General features: G+C 44.9%; 1 protein-coding gene and 1 long non-coding RNA gene across 3 annotated transcripts in view; one reads left to right on the top strand and one right to left on the bottom strand.

Moving 5' to 3' along the window:
* The first annotated feature begins 5,828 nt into the window (after positions 1 to 5,828).
* Positions 5,829 to 15,256, top strand: LOC134105287 (hydrocephalus-inducing protein homolog). The gene is made up of 21 exons (XM_062557874.1): positions 5,829 to 6,110; positions 6,217 to 6,327; positions 6,401 to 6,571; positions 6,896 to 7,069; positions 7,172 to 7,386; positions 7,781 to 7,964; positions 8,092 to 8,212; positions 8,626 to 8,758; positions 9,607 to 9,712; positions 10,038 to 10,111; positions 10,604 to 10,777; positions 10,981 to 11,010; positions 11,308 to 11,797; positions 11,917 to 12,085; positions 12,197 to 12,279; positions 12,411 to 12,566; positions 13,166 to 13,634; positions 13,781 to 13,976; positions 14,158 to 14,744; positions 14,815 to 15,036; positions 15,118 to 15,256. The coding sequence occupies exons 2-13, from the start codon at positions 6,252 to 6,254 to the stop codon at positions 11,650 to 11,652; spliced, it is 1,803 nt and encodes a 600-aa protein (XP_062413858.1). The 5' UTR covers positions 5,829 to 6,110; positions 6,217 to 6,251; the 3' UTR covers positions 11,653 to 11,797; positions 11,917 to 12,085; positions 12,197 to 12,279; positions 12,411 to 12,566; positions 13,166 to 13,634; positions 13,781 to 13,976; positions 14,158 to 14,744; positions 14,815 to 15,036; positions 15,118 to 15,256.
* A 7,226-nt stretch (positions 15,257 to 22,482) lies between these two features.
* LOC119208994 (uncharacterized) overlaps positions 22,483 to 24,381 on the bottom strand; it is a 28,426-nt gene continuing 26,527 nt past the window's right edge. For both annotated transcript variants that reach the window (XR_005119523.2, XR_005119522.2), the window contains one exon: positions 22,483 to 24,182. This is a non-coding gene — a long non-coding RNA (uncharacterized LOC119208994). The remainder of the gene's footprint in view (positions 24,183 to 24,381) is intronic.

Genomic DNA, 24,381 nt, shown 5'->3' on the forward strand with positions numbered 1-24,381 from the left:
CCGCACGGGACGCTAGTAAACACTACACTAGACAGCAGGTAACGTTAGCCTACCGTTAGCTGGCAGCTGAAGTATATATATATTTTAAATATGTCAATGGAGCAACCACGGTTAAAATACTGACAGCTAAACGGTGTAAAGTGTGTCTGTGTTTCACTGAACAGTCTGTAGCTGCCGTTGTCTGAAAAACAAACAGATGTTGCGTTCACTTGAAATTCGCCTCGCCAGCCTTGTGCTGCATTCAAAGTTGTTGTAAAATACCCTTTTCCCATTGTTTTTGTCGTTTAACAGTAATTTACTGGTGAAATAAGTTTTTGTTATAAGTTATTGTTATTACATTATTAATTCATTTAATGTTGAGCTCACTATCGTTTCCTTTTTTTTCACTAACTAAAAAAAAAGAAGCAGGGGTGCCCTGTAGGTCTTCTCTCCAACCCCAGTTAACACTAACTGATGAAGTTGTTAACAAATAAATAAAATATGTGACTGGTCACTTAACATGTTGATTTTGAATAATGTGGTTACTATTGGATTATTGTCATATTAATGGCTTTCGGTCATGTTAGAATATCTTACTTTTTTGTCCCTAAAGATTTTAGTTCAGGTTATAGATTGACTACTTTAAAACAAAGTAAACCATCTAATGTAGGTACAGTCTTTAAAGACATTATTATTCAATCCAGTGGCTAATTGTTTTACAAATTCCATTAACATAAGGGATGAGAAATGCCATTTGTATTTGATCAAACCCTTTGAAGGTGCATGGTGCTGCCATAATGAGTACACCTGGTGGATTTAGGTAACTTGGTTAACTTCCTTGCTCAAGGAAAGAATGACCTGTTATCCACTTTGTCATGTCAGGGATTTATATAAGGTGCTGTAACTTTGTTGCTCCAGAATGAGAGGGTTACCTGTTTGATTATAGCCAATCCACTTCTCCAGACACCACTACACTACTGGGACTAGCCCAAACCATGAAAAACATCCCAACACCATTATCTCACCTTCAAAATATGTCAATATAATTTTGCCTGCAGTATATAGTGTAGCATATGGAAGCCCATTTCCGCCACAAAAAAAAAAAAAGAAGGGTGAGAAAGTCGAAATTATGACTTAAAAAGTCGAAATTATGACTTAAGAAAGTCGAAATTATAACTTAAGATATGCGCATGCGCAGCTTCCGTGACGCGGTCACAACGTCGCTGGTTTTGCAATGTATACGCTATCCTTTGTGATGTTGATTCATACACGGAAATTAATACTGTTAGTAATCAGCGATGTGTTTTCTGTATTCCTCAAAGGGGGATGACGTTACAGCAACATCAACATAGCTACTGGTTTTTGAACCTACTGGTTTGGCTACGCGTGCGTGTTTGTTTTGCCCCGACAGCGGCAGAGGTTGTCTGCCTCGGTCACCTGATCCGTCACACATTCGCAAACATATTGCGATTGTATAAGTGAGCACTACATCACTGCCACGTATAAAGAAATACAGAACATACAAGAACATACATTTATTAAAAGATCGCCGCAACCTGGATTCGACCCATGCAGTCGAGCAAAACAGAAACACTTTATAAGACAGCGGCGCTACGCCGTCGGCCAACCGAGCTGTCAAATGCCGCTACTGATTTCAATACGTCTTATAAAGTTGCACATCGTCAGTGGCAAGAAAACCTTTTGGTTCAGGGTGAGCCAAGACAACTGGTTTGGTGGCGTATCATGGAACACTTCCAAACATGTGTATCGATACTTTTTTCGCGAGGCTGCAGCCTGGAACCACCGAAACATTTGGACATAAGAGGATTTTATGTTCAGACGGTCATACAGTGACGTGCATCACAGACATTTAAGAAGGTAATTTAAGAAAATATATATTAATGAAAGATCGCCACAACCTGGATTCGAACCATGTCGAGCAAAATAACAACATATCCAGGACGGATGCCTTACGCCATCGGCTACTGGAGCTTAGAGGCTTTACGGCTGTTTTTTGTACTTGTCAAATAAGTAAGGCTAGAAAACCGTTTGACCTTTGGAAGCTGCGCATGCGCATATCTTAGGTCATAATTTCGACTTTCTTAAGTCATAATTTCGACTTTCTTAAGTCATAATTTCGACTTTCTAAGCCTTCTTTTTTTTTTTTTTTTGTGGCGGAAATGGGCTTCCATAGTAGCAAGGTAGTCTTCAGTATTTTTTATAGTTAAATTTTAGGGGACCCCCCCAAGAGTCCTAAGTCATTTCGAACCCTGGTTACACCCCCCGCAGCCCTTTTGGGAAACTTGCGTGAATGTTGGGAAGGAGAAGGGCCAGCCGCCACCACCAGGAGTACCGACCCGGTTCCCCGCTGGTCCAAGGACAGGTCGAACCCAGGCCCGAGTAAAAGCACCAGTACTGGCCCGTGTCTTCGGCGATCAGGTTCTCGATGACGGCCTCTGAGTCGGGGAACGTCCCGCTGAACCGAAGTCTTCCGCCGACGACGGCGTCGACCATGACCTTTCTCGGCGAGGCGCCCCGGGCCGTGAGCGTGAAGGTCTCGTCGCCGACGCTCTTGACCAGCCTCAGGGACCTCGGGCTCGGTCCGACCGCTCGGCACCGGATGGACAGAGTTCCTCCGAGGTCTCTACGCACCGCTCTGCCGCGCCCCGCGTAGGCGGAGGAAACCGCCGAAATGGGCACGCGCGGGTCACTCTGCGGGACTGCAACGGCGAGACACAAGGCGGTCGCTAGCTTCAGATAGAAAGCCATCGTCACCGGCTGGCGTCTGTGGGTCGGAGGCGGCCTTTTTTTTTTTTTTTTTGTTCTTCCTTTTCCTCCGACCGAGCTCTGCAGAGGGTGTGCGTGTGTGTGTGTGTGTGTGTGTGTGTGTGTGGGGGGGGGTGTACTGTACAGGAGGCGAGGGACCTCGATTGCCGGTGGACAGGTAGGCGGCAGCGGGGTTCGACACTCCGATCTGCATCTGCCAAGCCGCTTGTTCCTCCCTCGCTCTGAGAGAAAAGCACTCGGCGAGATCCGACTCTTTGCAGTCGTCCTGGCTCCCAGATGGCGGAACGAGCTCTGCGATGACATCAGGACTGCGGAGGGCCTCTACGTCTTCTGCGGAAAACTCAAGACGCACCTTTTTAGACTCCTTTTAGACCTTGACTAAAACACTAGCGGACCGTAGCACTGACAAATGGTAGCACTTGAATTGGACTCGTAATGGCACTTTTCTGTAACATGTTTTCAAACTGCTTATTTGATGAAAAATGTACTCACTCGTTACCGCGGTGTGTATCTCTATGTGGAAACGCACTTATCGTACGTCGCTTTGGATAAAAGCCTCAGCTAAATGACATGTAATGTAATGTAATGTAGAAAGGAGGATCGGGGTGGAAGAAAAACAGCTCCTCGAGGCCCCTCCTCGCGAACGAAGAGAAGGGAGAGGAGAAAGCTAACAGGCTAAATAAATGGCTCTCACAAAAATAAAAAGGACAAGTGGAGCGGCGGATCGTCATTCCAGCAGGCAGGCACGCACGGAGGAGGAGGAGGAGGCCTCCGCTGAGTCCTCCGACTGCAGCTGCGCCTGCAGCCGTGAAGGCTCCCGGAGGCCTTCACGCCGTGGACTACGTAGAGGGATTTCTGCATCACTAAAGGAGCCAAAGGAGCGCAGAGGTCTCTCTCTCTCTCTCTCTCTCTCTCTGAGTGACGAGCGTGCAGAGCGTGGAGGTGAGAGCGATAGCGTTTGTAGCATAGATCTGCCTAATATTTAATGCGTTGAATTTAGAAGTTTTGTGTAGACGTGTTTTGTTAGGTAGTGTTCCTGTTGTGCGCGTTTTTGCAGCCGATCAAGTCACGCTGATCGGCGTGCTAAACGCAGCCATGGACCTGACCCGACTAACGCGGAAGCACGGCGTTAAGGTTCCGCCGGGCTTCCCCTGCTCCGTGGAGGACTGCAGCCTGGCCGTGGGAGAGATGGTCGGTCACGGCAGCGTAAAGTCCGCCGCCCGCATGAACAACGCGGTGGTGTTGTTTGTAGACAGTGTGGACAAAGCCAACATGGTGGTGGAGAAGGGGATCGTGGTGAATCAGACGCGCGTGCCCGTTCTGCCTCTCGCCACACCAGCGACCCGAGTCACGGTCTCTAACGTCCCCCCGTTCATCGGAGACGAGATGCTGACCAGAGAGCTGTCAAGACACGGGAAGGTTGTGTCTGGCGTTAAAAAAGTGACATCAGGCTGCAAATCTCCTCTCCTCAGACACGTGGTGTCGCACAAGAGGACGCTGTACATGCTCCTCAACCAAAAAGACGAGGATCTCAACGTGGTGTTTAAAGTAAGGGTGGATGGTTTTGATTATTTGGTGTTTGCCAACTCTGACAGTTCAAGGTGTTACCGGTGTGGGAGGGAGGGACATCAAAGCAGAGCATGTCCAGAGAGGAAATCTACTAGTCACAACCAAGGGGGGCATGAAAGACAAGAGGGGACAGTTGGGGTCCAGCAAGGAGGTGAAGAAGGGACAGATCGAGTCCAGGAGAGTGTGGCGAGTGAGGGGGGTGAACGTGGAGTTCAGCTGGTGGAGAGAGGGACTGGTGGAGTGAAGGACCTGACGGGTGGGGCCCAGCAGGTGGGGAAGGCGAATGACTGGGTGAATGAAGGGATGAGTGAGGCCCAGCAAGTGGGGCAGGCGAATGACAGAGTGAATGAAGGGATGAGTGAGGCCCAGCAAGTGGGGCAGGCGAATGACGGAGTGTATGAAGGGACGAGTGAGACCCAGCAAGTGGGGCAGGCGAATGACGGAGTGAATGAAGGGACGAGTGAGGCCCAGCAAGGGGGGCAGGCGAATGACGGAGTGAATGAAGGGACGAGTGAGGCCCAGCAAGGGGGGCAGGGGAATGACGGAGTGAATGAGAAAATAGTTGGGGTCCAGCAGGTTGGACAAGGGGGTGAAGGGAGGCAAGAGGAGACGGAAGGGTGTCTGGAGACATACTTTGAAGGGACACTGTCTACTGATAGTGAAATGGACATGGAGGGGGGAGAAGAAAGTTTAAAAATCCCCCTCCTGAAGAGAAAGACGGAGAGCAGAGGGGGCTCTCAAGCCAAGAAGGGGTCAGGGAGCAGAAGGACAGGGGGAGCAGCAGTAGCCGATTCGGCTGTGGAGCAAGACTCTGCGGACAGCGTCTCTTCTGGCGGGACGGCCACTAATTGCTACAGCGTGGGGAGAGTGAAACTCTTCCTGAAGACCACAAAGAACATGAAGGGGATACAGCTGGAGGACTACTTTCCTGATATGGAGAAATTCAGGCGTACTGCTCGAGAGGGCGCAAGTAAACGAGGGAGTTCCCGCTACACCCAGCAGGAGGTCTTCCGGCTACGAAAGTTCGTCCAGAGGATCAACGAGAGGGCTGCCGTGGATTGAGTGGAGTACCGGCTGAAAGGAGGAACCAGTGACCAGACGAACCTACGGTTCATCGACAAAGTGGACGATTTCTGTGTGCGTCGGTGCTGCAGAGGAATCTGGAGCTGATTGGCTGGAAGGAGATTGCGTCTTCGCAGTCATTCTGTGTGTTCATTGGACCTTTAATGTCAACATGGAATATGTTTTTGTTTGTGTTTGTTTTTTTAAGAAAATAAAGGTTTTTGAAAAATCAAAAAATTTCTCTCTCTCTCTCTCTCTACTAGTACTTTTGTTTATTTGGGGTTGTGTTTATTATGTGCTTTGTGTTGAGCTGATTTGATGTTGTGAATTGTTTTCTTGGGATGTTGAGAAATAAAGTGTTTTTGAAAAACCAAAAGAATCCCTCTATCTCGCTCCTTCTGTCTGTGTGTGTGTGTGTGTGTGTGTGTGGTTCGGCACCCCTTCGAGATACAGATATAGATGTGTTTTCTTTTATCTTGTTCCTTAACTGGTCCACAACATTTCATTTTCTTCTAACTGTTCCATATTATGTTTTCTCTCTGTTCCGGTTTCCTTCTCTTTCCCATTTCTTCCTCACGTGTAGATCCTGCGTCTTGTTAAGGGTTATGGCGAGAACCGCATATTACTACTGCCCCCCAGAGCCCCTGGAGAAAGTCTTCCCCAGGAACTGCTCGAGTACTACCAGGAGCACTGCTCCCAGCTGAAAGACGATGGTAGCTTAGGGCACACATGATCCTTAAGAACTGAAATCATGTACTCAAAGGTGTCTGCATATAATGTCGGTTCCCTGTTTTTATCCAAATTACCTGTGTACAGCAGGACTGAAACAAGGCCTGGATGAAGATGAAGCTGTGATGGTTGACACATACGAGGAAAGAGACAGCAAAGTGGAAGAAATGCATTCTTTAAGTTTGAAACCAGCTGAATTACGTAAGTACAACATTTGAACATTCACTGTTGTTTCCACAGGCCCTGCGTGTCTAAGTAACACTCGTTCTTTCAGTGGTTTCGGAGATGACCGTAGTGGGAAATTCCCAGGCACTGGGGCAGCTCGAGATGACCCCCGTCTCCAGAGCAATAGCTCGCCACATGCGTGTGGATCTGTCGCCTGAGGGTCTGGCTGCACGCAACCGCAGAGGCATTGCTATTATTGTGTATGGAGCGCCACTGACAGGTGAAGCAACTGATTGACTAATTGATCAATAAAAAGTTGGCTATGCATTTTAAATCAAGCTCAATTTTGTCATCTCATTTGGAGAACCTCATATATCAATCTAATATATTGAATTAATTTGACCCATGTTTCATCCATCTTTTTTTCACCTGCAATACCTCTCTGGTTTATCTGTTATTAACATAAAATATGTGACTAGATCCAAAAGAGTCACCAAAAATATGTGTTCCTAACTTGCCTCACAGTTTATATGCTGTATACCCAGAAATGTATGATTGATGAGTATGAATTTGTGAAATGTTTTGTGTGTCTTCCCCACTTTAGATAATGGCAGCTGTGTGGCAGCTCTGGCCCGTCACTACGGAGGGGCAAGCCTGAGTGTTGATGCCGTGGTTACCGAGGTGCTCGTCAATGGAACTTCACCTATCAGCCAGACTGCGAGACAACCCTACGACTGTGCTGCCGCCGCTAATGCTGGGAAGAAGCCTCAGGAGGCTGGTAAGAAGAAAACAGACAGGACACAACTGTAGAAGAACATTCTAATGAGCAACATTGGTAAATGTAGACAAAAGAAAATATTAATACTGTATCTGCTTTCAGCTCAGTCCACAGAATATGAACCAGAAACACATCCAGAAGCATCAGAACCAGCTCCACATTCAGCTCCAGCTTCACGTGGTACTTTGGAAGTTCCTTCAAAACCCATTGAGGACGGCTTCAGCGGAAATGGCTCCAAGGCTCCTCGGGGGACCGAGAACACACACTTTACCCGTTGCCTGGTATATTTTCTTCTCCTCTGCTCATCTGCTGCTGCTGTCTAAGCATTGAAGTCCATGTTTGTAAATTGAAAAATTCCTCTACTAATTTGAGGGTATGAACCTACTTGATACATCTTCATCTGTGTAAAGCAAATTTCTCTTTATCTCTCAAATCTCTCTTTTCTCTGTGTATAATTGAAATAAGAAAATAATAGTTGACTATAATAAACCAGCTTGAGTGTGGTTTCTCCTCAGGGAGGAGATGTGGACAGTAATCTGTTGCCTGAACAGCTATTGGTTGACATCCTGGCAGATTGATTTCAGGTAGATTACCCACAGTTTTTTGTTGTGGTTAGTCTTATATCAAATATGTATTATGTGTGACACTTTTCACACTTAGTCTCACTTGTGTCTTCTTTTTTTTGTCGTCTTGTTGTCGTCATGGCGTTAGTTAAGCGACTGTCACCGCGGCATCGTGATTGACGGCCTGGAGTCTGTGTATGCTCAATCGGCAGCAAGCGTGCTCCAAATTATTCTCAAGGCCCTTGATAACCGCAAACGCATCTTTGTAGTCAACCTGAGTGACTCGTACGACGCCCTGAAGGCACGAGAGGAAGCACAGAGAGAAGCCAAGGGTAAGAGAAATGCACTTGATGACGCATTATTATACAAAGGTTACAAATCTTTATTTAGTGTATATTTATGTCTAATCAGTCGGGTTTATGGTTAAGAAATATGTAACTGTCTGCTTGTGTACTTCAGAGGCTCTGGAGAAAGAGAAAGCTGAAATGGAGGAGCCGTGGTTGCAGGAGCTGGATGATGAGGAGTACGACGCTCTGCCCGAGGAGAAAAAGGAGCATATTGATCAGCGACTAACAGAGAAGTACAGACAGCAGAATTTATTTTTCTTAGATACGCTAGTGTCAATGTATCTTGTCAGATTCATCACTCTCTCTTAACTGAACATCATCAGATTGAAAATGACTATAAATGCAACCATAATGCAGAAGGAAAAAAATGAAACTGACAAATAAAGATGAGCCGAGAAACAACACAGTACAGATATGTAGAAATAAACTATACATTAAGAGTATACAGGAGAGTACAGATATATGTCTAATGTTGAGTGCATTACTGCATTTAATTAAAATCTCCTCTAAAGATGATTTATTTTGTTTTTGTTCACAAAAGTTAACCAAATTAGTTGACTCTGCTTTCATCCAATTATTGTTAATATTTCGAACCAAAATTACACAACCATAAAAACGTGTGAATGCATGTGCGCCTCTTTGAAAGGGAGCTCGGGCAGGAAGAAAAGAGGCTTCAGGAGGAGATGCTGAAGGAAGAAGAATTGAAGAACAACAAAAAGGGAGGAAAAATGACTCTTAAAGAAGTGTCGAAGGAGAAGAGCACACTGGAGAGGAAGCAGGTCTGTGTATATACTGTTATATTACTGATGTCCTACAACACATAGCATAACTTTCCAATTTACGTTACCACTGCATACCCCTACAGTAGTTACTGATGCTTGTACTGTATTTGAGAGGCAACAAAACATGGAACGAGGGAATAACGTGGAATTATTTCGTAGGTATTTTATAATTAACTTTCAAATATTACATTATGTAGGTACATTATGAACTACAGAGCACCACAACTGGAAAATAAGGGGACATACAGATTAATGAGTACTGTAGCACATCATAGACCAGCTGTGAATCCTTTTATAACCAAAACTACTTTATCTGCTGAGGCTAACAAATGACAGAAGTCCAGGGAAAATAATATTTTATGGAACTTTCTCTAGAGATTTAGGCCATACTATATTGAGTACTATATTGTACTTGTAGGAGTTAAGAAGCCTCAAGTGTTACAAGTGTATATGAAACTGTCAATCATTGTTCATAGAGTACAGTACGTTATATTATTGGATACTGTTGGACTGAGAACCAGGAGTCACAATCTAACAGCCAAGGCAGCTGTAGAAGTGTGAGTGTGATAGTGAGTCAAAACTTTAAGAAGAATCTTTCTATGGGCCCATCTACAGAAACAATTAGAGAAATTAGATCCCAGACGTTGCAATCAGAACTGACTTGATGTATGATGGGTCTCAAGAGTATAGAATCTGCAGAGATGAAGAGGCTAAGAGTAGAAAGGGTGTTGAAGAAAAGGAAAGAGCTATTGGTGAAGAATCGCCTATCTGGTGCTGGGAAGGAGCACCACGTTCACACATGCATCACTGATTTCAAAATAGATTTGATTTCTTTTTTTTTCCAGACAACAGCTGCAGTCAATGTTGTGCCGACGTCTGGCTCTAACAACTCCAAAAAAATACGAGTGGTTGAAAGAGAGCAGCTTCCATTAAACAAAGGTGCCAGCAGATGTAAGGAATCTCTACATGATTCGGTGCAGGATGCAGAAACCTTCAGCATATATAAAAGACCATACACACTTGTTTTACCATGATGGTTGAGGGTTGCACTCACAATTTACTTACTTACACAACTCATAATTTTATTATATTTTTGATCCATAAGGTTCTTAAAGTGTTAAGCATTAACAGTTTCAGGTCTTGAAGAAATATATAAATAAATGCAAACTCACACATTAGGCTAAGGAATTAATGTCATTCATAATGTAAAAATGTACTACATATAGCCCAAGATTATTGTGTATGTGCTATTATCAATCCCGCTTTGCTAATACAGCGCATCGGAGCAAAGAAGCCAAGCGATTACAAGCAGAATCTTCTGTGCCTGCAGACAAGCTGGAGGGAGAGATGGTGAGTTCATTAAGAAGCGAAGGCCATGACACCCCCGCACAGCAAGTCACTCCATCGTCATGTCAAATTCTTTTTTCGGATCAGGACACAAAAATTCCAGCAAAAATGGAGACAAATGCATTTTGTATTACTCAAAAAGTAGACTTCTTTCCCTTTGTATTTGCACTCTTGCAGCTCTTAAAAGCTAAAATTGTTCTTACTATCAAACGTTGCTCTGAATACTAGAAATATAAACAACCATTCAGTGTCCTATGACAACATCTCGAGTAAGATGCTTACAACCTATAATTGATATCATAAAATAGGAATTGCATTCACTTTCGCATGTAACAATGGAAAGACAAACTGCTGTATGCACTTACAGTTAATATTTAAGTGATAGTATTAACTAATAATAATGAAATGAGTTGCTTATCCCACACCATGAAAAAATCAATAGCTGTTCAATGCTGATGACCACTTTGTATTACCCTTGATGTTTGGACTATCCAGCCAATCCAGTCCATTGTGGATGAGCTGCAGTGTCAGTTCGCTGTGTATGAGCAGACCCAGCAACAGGTGGATCACATCTTGCAGCACTGGGACCGAGCCCGGGGCTTGTTGCTGGTCCCGTTGCCTGGTGACGAGGCTGCTCCAGTGCCTGAGGATGCCCCAACAGAGAAACAGGTTAGGTGGATGACCGTCAGTCATGCATTCTCTAAATGAAGTTTTCTCTAATTAAGTTAAGACTGCCTGTAAAATTACGACAAAGATGGTATTCTTCTTTACTCTCTCCTAAACGGCTGCCGTTCATCAAGCGTGTTACATTTGAAATAACATTGGAAAACTCTTCTTTTAACCGTTCTGATCAGTTCTTGAAATCCTTGTAGCATCCGCAGGGAGCAGAACACTTATTCTTGGTAAGTCTGCAACAGCGCAGAGCCATCCCTTCACTGTGACACCAGACTCCCACAGGATAACATACAGCGGTTTACACACATTAATGGGATGGACGGAGAGATGCATTCTGACCTGTCGCATGTTCACAACATTGCAACATGGTTTTCCAGTAACGCAGCGTTACTCCTGTAGAATAATCCTGTTTTAGACATTGTTATCCCTCCCCATATTTGTTCCCGGTAAAAGTAGTTAAATTGCAGTAATGCGGTACGAGAAACCAACACATCAATTGGATACATCATGGCCTGTGTGCACAGACGGCTGTTGGCAAGAAGAACAAGAAACACGGCTCGTTGCCGTTGCCTAGTCAGATGTCAGTGCCAGGTTTTGAAGGTCGCATCAAGGCCAGCTTGACAAAAAACAAGGATAAAAAGACCAGAGAGAGTCAGAAGAGTAAGAGACAAAGTTCAGACAAGACAAAGGCAAAGGGCTCTGACCGGTCTTCCTCCCCTCGGTTACCCCTCTCCTCCACACCTGACTGCGCTGAACAGGACCAACACAAAGACAACATAAAGCTGAAACGTAGCCAGAGGCAAGGAAAAACCCACACAGACACCACAATGGTGTTTTATTCTGTTCTATGTTGTTGTTGTTTGTACTAAGTTTGTGTGTGTGTTTTTGTGCAGTCTGACAACATTTCGCTGGGTTGTACCAGCTAATGGTGAACTTTGGAACCATTAAAGTCTTTGAAGAGGCCAAACTGTCTCTCAGGATGAAGAACCTAGGGAAATATGAAATAGCCTATAAGTGAGTTTGAAATTCTACTTCTTTACTTTCAATGTATTAGTTTGGGTTTCACCTTACTGCAAGTGAACTACAGAGAAAAAAACAAAGTTGTTTCACTTGCATTCTTCTCTTTGCAAAAGGTTCACATTGCAGCGAACCGACCCAAGCCAGCCAAACCTGGAGGCCATTTTCACAGTGTCTCCCCAGAGTGGGACTCTAATGCCCCACGAGAAGCCCACAGCGGTGCAAATACTATGCAGACCCAACAGAGAAATCCTCATTAGAGAGCAACCTGTCCTGCGCTGCCAGGTCAGAACCCTACAACGGCCTTAATGCTTGCAGTGGAGGTTCAGCTATGTATTCATTATTTGTTCATTTTATGGCACACTCAAGTTAAAATGTGGGTTTCTTCTCTCGCAGGTGATTGACCCCAGCATTGGGAATGGTGGAGAACTCATAGCCACTATAGCAATTGAGGTTTCAGTCAAGTCTGTCTTCTCCAGGTAAAGACTTGATTCATACTATCTCTTCTCTGTAATATGCATTAGTATTTAAGGAACAGTAGTACAATCTATTCCAATTCAGATTGTGAATCTGTGTATCTTTTTTTGGCAATTGATGAATTGCTGATCAGGTACAAGATCATACCTGCATGTGACCTCAACTTTGGCCCACTGGTCTATGGCTTCAAGAAAAGCCAGAGCTTCACCATCCAGAACAATGGAGACTTTGAGACACGTTTCATCATCAGCCGCATGACCCCTAACCCTGCGCCACCGGGGAAGGCAGGGTAGGAGAACAGAACACACACATATACTTAAGCACAAGGGATGATACTCATTCATTAAAAAATTAGAAAATGCTAAAACACAAGTTTTGAAGTTGCACATGTTGAACCATCTTTGCTGCCACAAGTCACAAAATTCCATATTAAAATGTTCCTGATTCCTGTGAACAAAAGTTACCGTATATAGCGTGATGGAGGTAGCTTCATAGTAAACGGTATCAGCAAAAACAATGCCCTGCAATACAAACTAATGGGATTGTGTTCAATAACATGTCTCTCATGTCAATGGATACATTGAAGATTTAAATCTGAAAAAGAGACAAACCTACTTGTGCATAAATCACAATCAAGGTCTCAACTGCTACTTGAAGTGATGTCAAGCTGAAGAAGTTATAACAGTGATATTTCTTCTGAAAACTCACTTTGCTTAAAGATGTTCAACCTAAATGAATATTTGTATCTCTGGGCACTCAGACACAAGGATGAAGAATTTATTGTTATTTGGCCATAATTGAGGGCTTCAAAAGCCTATTACTGCAATTTCACACAAACATCTAATCAGATCAAATTATTACCTATTTTGGATCATTGTTGTCTCACAGGTATAGCATTAGACATGTCAACCATCTTTGAGGAACACCATTTGTGCCACGACAGCAGTCAGCTCTCCTCTGAGCAGTTTTGCAATGCTGAACGCATTTACATCCGGGACGAGAACACGTTCATTTTCAACAAAGTCCTGGTGGGGCAAACAGCCCAGGCCCGCTTCAAAATAACCAACAACAGCAAGGTGCCCTGTGTGCTCAGCTTGGCAATTAAGTACATTGGCTCTAAGGTAAGGCATGTAAAGGGTACATGGATGAATGCGTACAGGACCATTTCCTATCGTGCTACACGCAGCTGATACTACGATTTCTTACAGACTTCTCGAATTGCGGATGTTTTTAATTTGTCTGCTGCAATGCTGAGCATCCCCAGGCAGTCACACTTATTCGCTGTGGTCACCTTCACACCCCAGACAATGTTGTGCTACAACGCTGTGTTTGAGGCCACAATGGAGGTAACCAGCAGGTACGAGTTGGTGACTGAGTAAGCACTGCTCTCTTTGACGTTGATTGGTCCCATTTATTTCTACTACCAAGTGTAGTAACAGAACAGCATCAGCACTTCATTTTCCTTGCTGACCGCTGTGCATCTCTTCTCTCTGTCTCATCCAGAATGACACCCACATTCAAGAGTAAGGTGCTGGAGTTCAACCTCAGGGGCGAGGGCAGTCTGCCCAGTGTATGTGTGGTGCGTCCCGCTCTGAGGAACAGCAGAGGACGCCAAATGCTCCAGTTCAGACGTGTGTTGGTAGGGCGTCGCAAAACACGGCCTCTGGTGCTGCTAAATGACGGCAATGTTCCTGCTCAGGTAGGAAGAGACCTATTTATCCTTGTGTTTATTATAGATCTAGAAGATGCATTTTTCACATAGTAACCCACATCCACTCTAACAAAATACCCAAAACACAATGCTACACAAAAAGGTGCTTTGTGGGTTGTTTAGGTCCAGATTAATATGTTGGATAAACATGGAGTGTTCACCCTCAAAGCGGCACCTGGCAACACAAGCAGCTCCATCCACTCCACGCAGATCGAGGCCTCCAATGACTCAGGTACAAACTGGAGCTGTAAGACTTCACTTAAACAATCAATAGCTTGTAATTTTCCCCGTGGAATTTGTTATGGAGCCCCCACGTCTGGACAACTCACGACACAGATAAAGGGGTAAATCAATAAATTGTGTTTTTTTAAGATCAATAGATCAGGAAATAGATCAGGAAAATGGAGATGGAGGTAAGAGGAGACAGGGCGGCAGAAAGCTCATCATGTGATAAGACTGGAAAGAGCCATGTGTGAAGCAGGTTCAATAATCAACCAGAGTAGCAGTTGTTTATTGATTCTGAACAGGCAAATGCTGTAAGCGTTGGGATTTATTAATATGTTAGCTGGTTTCTTTCTCAGGAATTTTACTCAAGTCTATTTCTGTCTGACAGGTTATTACGAGGTGCTGAATTTTGGCGACTGCCATGTAAATTGTTCCTATCAAGAGAATTTCACAATGACAAACCACAGCAGCAGCCAGGTAGTGAGGTTTGAGTGGCCTCCTGTTGGATCCCATGTCTCCTTTTCACCACAGGTAAAATATTGGAGGAAGGAATACAGGTGTGGGAGTTTAAAAAAATCCCAAATAACCTCTTTTCTTCCAGGTTGGGCACCTTCATGCCGGTTGTTCCAAGGAAGTGACTGTGACCTTTGCCTCCAATCAGCCAGTGACTCTTACCAGCCAGCCGATCAGATGCAAACTTAGTCAGGTGAATTTCCAGCAGCCACTCGAGCAGGTGGCCGACTGGGACGACCAGAGGAGGACATTGCAGTGGCAGAGTTCTCCCAAACAGGCCTCAGGAGCACCACAGCAGCACAAGAAGAAGGTAAACATGACGACAGTGAGAGCGATGTTAAACAGAGAATCACAAGGTCAGGATTTTTGTTGAGCACACGTTTGCACGCAGGTGATGAAGACGGATCCTGAACCCTGCTGCTCTCCACCAGTAAGTCTACCACCCTGCATAGGCTTTTTCATGAAAGGAATCAGGGCAACGAGGTAGACCTCATGTTTTGTTTCTCTGTGTGTGTGTGTGTGTGTGTGTGTGTGTGTGTGTGTGTGTGTGTGTGTGTGTGTGTGTGTGTGCGTGTGTGTGTGTGAAGGGGGTATGCCTAGACGACATATTTTGTGCAAATGTGTAAAATGTGTTTCCTGTTGTAATTGCAAAAAACAGTAACTGGATTCTGTGTTTTTCTAATGTAATTTTCTCTCACTCATGTTAAAATAAAAAATAAAAATATAACTGCAGAATTTTTTTTGGAGGGTGGGGGGCGCTCAAAGGGGGTCTCGCCATGGGTGCCATTCAATGCAGAACCGCCCCTGCACACAATCACACAAGCAACTGATGTTCCTTTCCACAATATATGTTCATACTAATTCTCCCCTCTGATTTCACTGTCTTTATTGTTTATTGTTAGAGATTGTGCTCCCCCCTCCTGTAGTCCAGACATTGGTCGTGGTGGTGAAGAAGGGAGTTGATGAAAATGAAAACCAAGGATGAGTGAAGAATGCATGATAGCTGGCTGGAAGTGCCTTGGGGGGAGGAGGGTTGCATCCGGTTTTGCGCTGAAATGACACCTGACAGCAACAACGGAGAGAAGCCCTTTAAAGGTTTGACAGCAACAATATGATTGGTTTAGAGACACAGCACCGCGTCTGGTTGGTTATATACACCTAGACGCTGGAAATCTCAGCTGATAGCATAATGCCATGAAGTACGCATGGCATAAAGGGAGTCTTCCTTCGTTGAACTACCGCTTAAGCTCCATAACCAGAAAGCATCATATTCCATGTCTCCATCAAGGCAAATTGGTGCATCCAAATGTTATTTGAAATACGTAAATTATGTAAATTCTTTGTAATCATCCAAAATAACGATACGTGCAATGCATTGAGTGGGGAACGCGCTGTGCATTGAGTGGAACGGATTTGACAGTCACTCACTGGCAAATTTTTTTTCCCAGTCCGTCCCTGGTGCACATCCTACTATGATGAAGTTAAAATGTGTAACACGCACCGCGCAAGGGCATGTTAAGGTCACCCAGCTGTAATGATTTTGCTATTGGCCCGTTTGTTAAAGTGTTTTAAGACAGCTAGCAAACGGGTATCAACACACAAAATGGATTTTATGAGGGGCTGTTTAGTACTTAACTACTGAGACACTCTTACGCGTACTAATGAAACACTCATGCGCATCTCACTAGTGCACATAAGAGCATCTCCCTAGTGCGTGTTAAGCATAGTTTCTGACTTTTCAGAAAAACGCAAGGACACGCACACGCATGCGTGCCTTTTCACCCCTTCTTGCGTGCGTCGTCAATTTTTCTAGACTAGGGACAAAAGCTACGCAAGCCTCACGCAGCCTGCAAGGCTGTGGTTGGTGTAATGGCAAAAATATATGTAACTCTTCTAAATGCTTCATTGTATAACCAGTTTATCAAATGCAAGTGATGGGATGGTGAGGCCATGGGAAAAGAACTGTTTTAGTAGTGTTTCCCACTGATAAGAGGTCCCCAGTGTCCTGGCTGTAGAGACTCAACACGTTGATTGAATGTAAGCAAGTTTTCTGTTAATGCCACCTGTAACTGAACTGAGGTATGGAACCGCCTGGCCCTGATGTGAAGGGGGAAGGTTCTTGGCAATCTACTGAGCACGTAGCTGCTGTGACCTTTCTTTCCTTGAAAGGAAATAAACGGAGAAAGAAATATTTGACACACAGCCTTTATTCATATTTAACGATTGTCTGTGAAAAAACCTGCGCCACAATGCACTGTGCAGGCTGGTGGTGGTGGTGTCATGGTGTGGGGGATGTTTTCTTGGCACACTTTAGGACCCTTTAGTGCCAATTGGGCATCGTTTAAATGCCACGGACTCCCTGAGCCTTGTTTCTGACCATGTCCATCCCTTTATGGCCACCATGTACCCATTCTCTGATGGCTACTTCCAGCAGGAGAATGCACCATGTCATAAAGCTGGAATCATCTCAGACTGGTTTTTTGAACATGACAATGAGTTCGCTGTACTCAAATGGCCCCCACAGTCACCAGATCTCAACCCAATAGAGCATCTTTGGGGATGTGGTGGAACGGGAGCTTCGTGCCCTGGATGTGCAGCCGACAAGTCTCCATCAACTGCAAGATGCTATCCTATCAATATGGGCCAACATTTTCAGCACCTTGTTGAATCAATGCCACGTAGAATTAAGGCAATTAAGTTCTATTTACATTGCAATAATTAAAATGGGTAATTTGCAGACAATATCTCAGGCAGTCGCATTATGTCATCAGGAAAATAACTATTTAATTCCGTGAATACTGTGCAACGTATCAGCTGTCGTCCCTAACAGTGTCAGACGCCTGCAGCAGCACCTGCTGCTTTGTCTGGCTTCAACGTTATTGTAAAAATGACAAAGGACAATTTCAGCTAAGCGATAGTAGCGACAACAGCGCAACTTGTGCGAGACGGCGATATTAGGAACGGAATTGACGTCGGCACTCACGTGTGTATGACGTATTACCTCTCCATGGCAACGCCTCTGATATCGTAAGCGCGTCACGAGTCACATTACAGCTTTCATATCGAATTCCATTGGCTTTGTCTGGCAGTCGACATAGTTTGGAGCTGAGGAAGGAACCACAGGTAGATACAAACATCACTGCATTGGTTTAGAAAAAGCTTTAAAAATGTCTCGGACTGAGAAAGGAAAGAATACAGAGCAAAGGCTGATGAGCCATAATAAGTCTCTCCAAAAAAAGCTTGTCAGTTTTGCTGTTGCTGAGAATGACCTTAGTAGAGCCCAAAAACATGCCGCTGAACAGGACTTGCTTATATCTTGGCTAACTGAGGACTTAGAAGAGGCCAAAGAACAACGGCGTATTGATGAAGCAAAGTGGGAGTATGAGAAACGTCAAATTCATTCAAGATATTCGATCGCCTTGGAAAAAACCACGAAGTTTGAGAATAAATACATCGTGGAAAATTTGCTCCGGAAGCAGAGGGAAGAAGAATTGATAAAGCTCAAGGACACAGTCTCAAAGAATACCAACCAGGACTTAGATAAGTTGGCAGAATATAAATCTTTTGCTGTCAACAAAATTGAAGAACAGAGCCTGAAGATCAAAATGTTGCAGGCAAACACCATTAAATTAAATGATGTATTGAGCAGTGTGAAACAACAGCTTGCTAAAAATAAAAACGTGGATAATGAGCTGACCTCTGTAAAGGACCAATTGCGTGTAGAAAAAACAGAATGTGAAAAAATAACAAAGGAACTCTTAATAAGATACAGAAAAGGGAAAGCTTATGAGAGACAGATAAATGAACTGACTGAAACGTACAATGGCATGAAAAGTCAAAATGCCAACTATTTAACGTTGAATAAGAAGCTTGAGGTAGAAGTGAGTAGCCTGCAAGAAAATCTGGCAAAGCAGACAACGGAATTAGAAAAACATGAAAACGAGGCGACGAAGCAGGCAGACCACATTAGGAAAATGAAGGAGGATCAGAATGGCCTCATTGAGGAGATATTCACATTAAAAACTAAGATGAAAATGCTCACCGAGGACATGAAATCCAAAGAACAGGAGATTGGGAATGTCAGGTGTTTGCTTGCTGATTTGGAGAAAAGACATAAACTGGAAAGGATCCATAATGAGTCCATAATAAAAGAGAGAAATATTGGCCAGCAAAACTTGTTCAAGGCTGAGGAGGAACTCGTTCAAAACCGCAAAGAATATCAAAGTCTGCAGGAGAAGGTCATAACCTTGAATTTTGAGGCTGATGTTAGGAATAAACAGCTTACCAAGGCTAACCTGGCTTGCAATGACTTGAAAGAAATGCTGGAAAAAAAAACCTTGCAGCTTGCAGAAGCAAAGAAAATATATGAGGACGGATCCCAGGCCCACTTGCTGGCAGCAGCCAGACTGAACGAGGTCCCGGCTGAAATCGCAAAGTTAGAAAAAAAGATTTTGCACTTAGAAGATGAAAAAGAACAACTAAATGTCCAGGTCAACCTCCAGAAAGTTACAAAGGTCTCGCAAGAAAAAAGTAATAGGGACACTGCAGATCGGGTCTCTATACTCCAGACGGAGAATGATTTATTAAAATATCACTTGAGTGTTCTTCGCAAAGGAAAGTTAAGGCCGGTAATCTTCTACCGTCCGGTAGTCCACAAACATCGCGTTAGTATGGTTCAGAAAAAGCTACTAAAAAATAACTTGAGTTACTTTCAGAAGAACATTCTTGGACAAAAGGATGCCGAGATCAAGGACCTGAAGTGCAGGTTGGAACGCAGGCCGGATGACGCCATGCTGAAGTTCCAGCAGTGTCAGTGGGACAACAGACAACTAAAAAAACAGTTGCAGGGAACACAGGGACAAATCCTGGCGCTCGAGTCTCAATACAAGACAGTGAGCAATGAGAACGAGGAGCTGACAATGGCCCTGCGGAAGCTCAAGTGTGAAGTTGGAGAAAAGCGTCTTCACTTGGCCTCCATTTCCACAAGCAATCAGCGCCGCACTGAAGACAAATCCAAGGACGAGTGCAGGAAGCAGTATGGCGCCAAACCCATCATGTGTTTGCCACCCGTTTCCACAAAGGCCCAGTCATCCACTCAGGACCAAGTGACTAGAAACCTAGTCCAGGACCAGTCCAAGGTTGCTTGCAGGCCTGTGTCAAGGCAAACTCGCTTCCCACTCAATGCAAAGTCTGGATGTGAAAAGGATCTGAAGAAGCTCCCCGTTCCAGTCCTCTCCAAAGCTACGCTATGCACACCCCGACCCAGGCCACCACCAGCCACATGCCAAGCCCCAGCGTCACTCCGACCCAGGCCACCACCAGCCACATGCAAAGCCCCAGCGTCACCCCGACCCAGGCCACCACCAGCCACATGCAAAGCCCCAGCGTCACCCCGACCCAGGCCACCACCAGCCACATGCAAAGCCGCAGCGTCACCCCGACCCAGGCCACCACCAGCCACATGTGTGACAGAGTGGCTCAGTCCACTTCAATTTACCGGTCTAGTGGGTTGGTCTAACCCAGGTGGCTTGCCACCTATGCACCTCCAATCACGGTGGGATACCCAGCTGTAAACAATTATTCCCCGTCTTTTTGATCACAGGGCGGGGCTCTCCCCGGGAGAGTATATGTTTCAGTCCACCTACCTGTGGTGCGTCTTCCTTTTTCCGCTTCTCGGGGGTATAATGGTTGCTTGGGGGCTCCTGTGAGACTCACCTGGTCGTGGGCTTTGGCCAGCCGTGGTTTGGAGGTTGCGGCTGAGGGAGCGTGCCTGCAGGAAGCTGGTGTGGCAACTTCCCATTCTGTGCCATCAACGGTACTCACCCGCTTGTCGGCTGAGTTGATTTGAAAGAGCGTGGTTCTCCAGCCTGGTGTATTCAAGTGTGACACCATATTCCGACGGTAGGCTGTCTCATCTGTACTGCGATTACAGTTGCTCTGGCCAGCTGTTTTAAGCGATGTGTTAATTTGCAGCCAGCGGCACTGGCCTGATGCACGGCTGACCAGCGGACCAACTGCGGAGGCAAGCCCCACAAGATACTGCGGAAACCCCCTCCACTGCTGTTCTGTCTGAACTCGTTTTGTGAATTAATCATTCTTTTCTTTGTTTTTGTTTGTGTGTGTGGGCCCCGTGGCCGATATTTTGTGTTTATTAATTGTTTTCTTTCTTTATTTAAGGGACAGGAGTTTCTTGGGCTGCTGGTAAGAGTGGTTGGCTGAGCCTGGTGGTGGTGGTCCCCCTCGTTTGATTTATATTACTTCATCATATATTCAGCTGTGTGGTTTTCTTTTATTTTGTTTGGTTTTCTTTGCTGTGACATTAGGGACCGTCCACCCCCACCTTTTTCTCAGAAGTCATCTCTGCCAGCGAGCCCTCAGTCTTCTGTCCCCTTTTCCTGGTTTGATTTATTTCTTTTTGTAACATGGATGACTTTTAAGCATTTTTCATTGTTTTGGTCTAATCGTGTATCAATTTATAGACCATATCACTAGTCTCGAGACTGTCTTTTAAGAACGATGTACTCATAAATAAACGTATAATTTTGTATAATGGAATCACGTCTAGTGCCGGTGTTGTTCGAATCTGTGTCCTGTTGCTGACCATAATTAGGTGCTCCATGTCATTAATTCCGGGAGTGAAATTCCCACGGTGGCGTTGCTCGTATATTAATTAAGATTATTTGGTCGTCCTCCCGACATTGCTACACATGCAAAGCCTCAGCGTCACCACGACCCAGGCCACCCGCACGGTCTTAAATTAGCCATTCCCAAGGAACAGCAAGGTGGCTCGGTTGGGTTCTGGGTTCACATACATGAGCCTCATTGAGTGGCTTTGCATGTTCTCTGCATGGCATGTCCGTAATGATTTCTCCGGGTGCTCCGGTTTCATTGAAAAGCCTTAAGACACACAGTGTCAATAATAGGCAAACTGTGGCTCACAAGAACAAGCAGAGGCCTTCTTCCCAATTTCCACAATGCCGCAGCCACGCACTAAGGACCATTCCAAGGTTGTGTGCAGGACTGTCAAAGCACAATTACTTTCCACCCACTGTAAAGTCAGAGGGTTGGTATGAGAAGGAGCTGACATGAACCCCATTATCCCATCTCCAAAGTCCAGTGACGTGTAGATAAATTAAGGCCATCCCCCACACCATTAAATTTGCCATTCCCAAGAAACTGTACAGTGGCTCGGGTTGGGTTCTGGCTTCACATTCATGAGCCTCATTGAGTGGCTTTGCATGTTCTCTGCATGGCATGTCTGTTATGATTTTCTCCGGGTGCTCCGGTTTCATTGAAAAGCCTTAAAACACAGTGTCAATAATAGGCAAACTGTGGCTCACAACAACAAGCAGAGGTCTTCTTCCCAATTTCCACAATGCCGTAGCCACGCACTAAGGACCATTCCAAGGTTGTGTGCAGGACTGTCAAAGCACAATTACTTTCCACCCACTGTAAAGTCAGAGGGTTGGTATGAGAAGGAGCTGACATCAACCCCATTATCCCATCTCCAAAGTCCAGTGACATGTAGATAAATTTAGGCCATCCCCCACACCATTAAATATATACACTCACCGGCCACTTTATTAGGTACCCCATGCTAGTAACGGGTTGGACCCCCTTTTTCCTTCAGAACTGCCTCAATTCTTCGTGGCATAGATTCAACAAGGTGCTGGAAGCATTCCTCAGGGAGTTTGGTCCATATTTACATGATGGCATCACAAGTTGCCGCAGATTTGTCGGCTGCACATCCATGATGCGAATCTCCCGTTCCACCACATCCCAAAGATGCTCTATTGGATTGAGATCTGGTGATTGTGGAGGCCATTTGAGTACAGCGAACTCATTGTCATGTTCAAGAAACCAGTCTGAGATGATTCCAGCTTTATGACATGGCGCATTATCCTGCTGAAAGTAGCCATCAGAAGTTGGGTACATTGTGGTCATAAAGGGATGGACATGGTCAGCAACAATACTCAGGTAGGCTGTGGCGTTGCAACGATGCTCAATTGGTACCAAGGGGCCCAAAGAGTGCCAAGAAAATATTCCCCACACCATGACACCACCACCACCAGCCTGAACCGTTGATACAAGGCAGGATGGATCCATGCTTTCATGTTGTAGACGCCAAATTCTGACACTACCATCCGAATGTCGCAGCAGAAATCGAGACTCATCAGACCAGGCAACGTTTTTCCAATCTTCTATTGTCCAATTTTGATGAGCTTGTGCAAATTGTAGCCTCAGTTTCCTGTTCTTAGCTGAAAGGAGTGGCACCCGGTGTGGTCTTCTGCTGCTGTAGCCCATCTGCCTCAAAGTTCGACGTACTGTGCGTTCAGAGATGCTCTTATGCCCACCTTGGTTGTAACGGGTGGTTATTTGAGTCACTGTTGCCCTTCTATCAGCTCGAACCAGTCTGGCCATTCTCCTCTGACCTCTGGCATCAACAAGGCATTTCCGCCCACAGAACTGCCTCTCACTGGATGTTTTTTCTTTTTCGGACCATTCTCTGTAAACCCTAGAGATGGTTGTGCGTGTAAATTTCCACATTTTGGGCTTTTATTTTTGTTTCCTAGTTTGGATTTTAATAATTTTACTAATATATAGGTGGACATACAGTATGTGCATATATGTACCTATATAGGTACATTTATGCATGTATATATATGTGTACATGTATGCGTGCATATATGCCTGCATATATGTGGCGCATATATGTACATATATAATATAACATAGGAAAACGGCCAATTTTATATATGTCACATATATCAATTACCTATATCAAAACATATATTAAAACATATATGTTTATATAGGTTCTTTCCATGTGGGTGAATTTGGCTGTCCTCATTTTCAATGAGGGTTTCAGGTGAAACAGTTGGATCAAGGAAGCATGCAGCGGTGGCGAGGGGCGAGAACTTTGGATCCATGGGCTCAAGGAAGCAGCTGAAGCGCTGCTCCATGTTTGCCTTCATTTTTTGTGCCAGGCCAGCTAGGTCCCTGTAGCCAGTGCCCTGGGGTAACTGGGACAGGTGAGCACTCAGGTCCAAGAGGGCGGGAACCACCAGGGATAGGGACATGGTGTCGCTCTGTAGCATCTTGGTATGCTCTGCGAAGGGGAGGAGCAGGTCTCTGAGAGCAGCCAGCTTCTGCCACTCACTGGGCAGGAGACAGTCCCAATCCATCCCATCAGCAACCTGGACAATTGAGTCCTTCACTTCAAGAAGGCGGGAGATCATCTGGTATGAGCTGGACCATCTAGTGACGCAGTCTTTGACCAGAGTAAGTCCACACAGCTCGAGCAGTCGCTCAGTTGCTGCAGACGACTTGCGGAAGAGCCTGACAAGTCCTCTTAGTTTGTCAAAGAGTCGTTTTACACTTTGTTCCTTCTGGGTCATGTTAACCACGAGTTGCATCGTGTGTACAGCGCAGGGTGTCCTCTTTATGGCTCCGTACCTAGTAAATAAGACAGATAGACAAACAAGAGAGAAGACAGGCAGTTTAATAATCATCCATGGGAAATTAAATTGCCATGAGCAGCACAATGCAATCACAATATACAATGTATTAACACACATAACAGCATAGAATTATTAACCAAACCTAGCTCAATGACAGACATTATCTAGCCTACTACTGAAACCGCTACAATCAA

Source organism: Pungitius pungitius, chromosome 15 (assembly GCF_949316345.1).
Source record: "Pungitius pungitius chromosome 15, fPunPun2.1, whole genome shotgun sequence".
NCBI classification, from domain to species: Eukaryota; Metazoa; Chordata; class Actinopteri; order Perciformes; family Gasterosteidae; genus Pungitius; species Pungitius pungitius.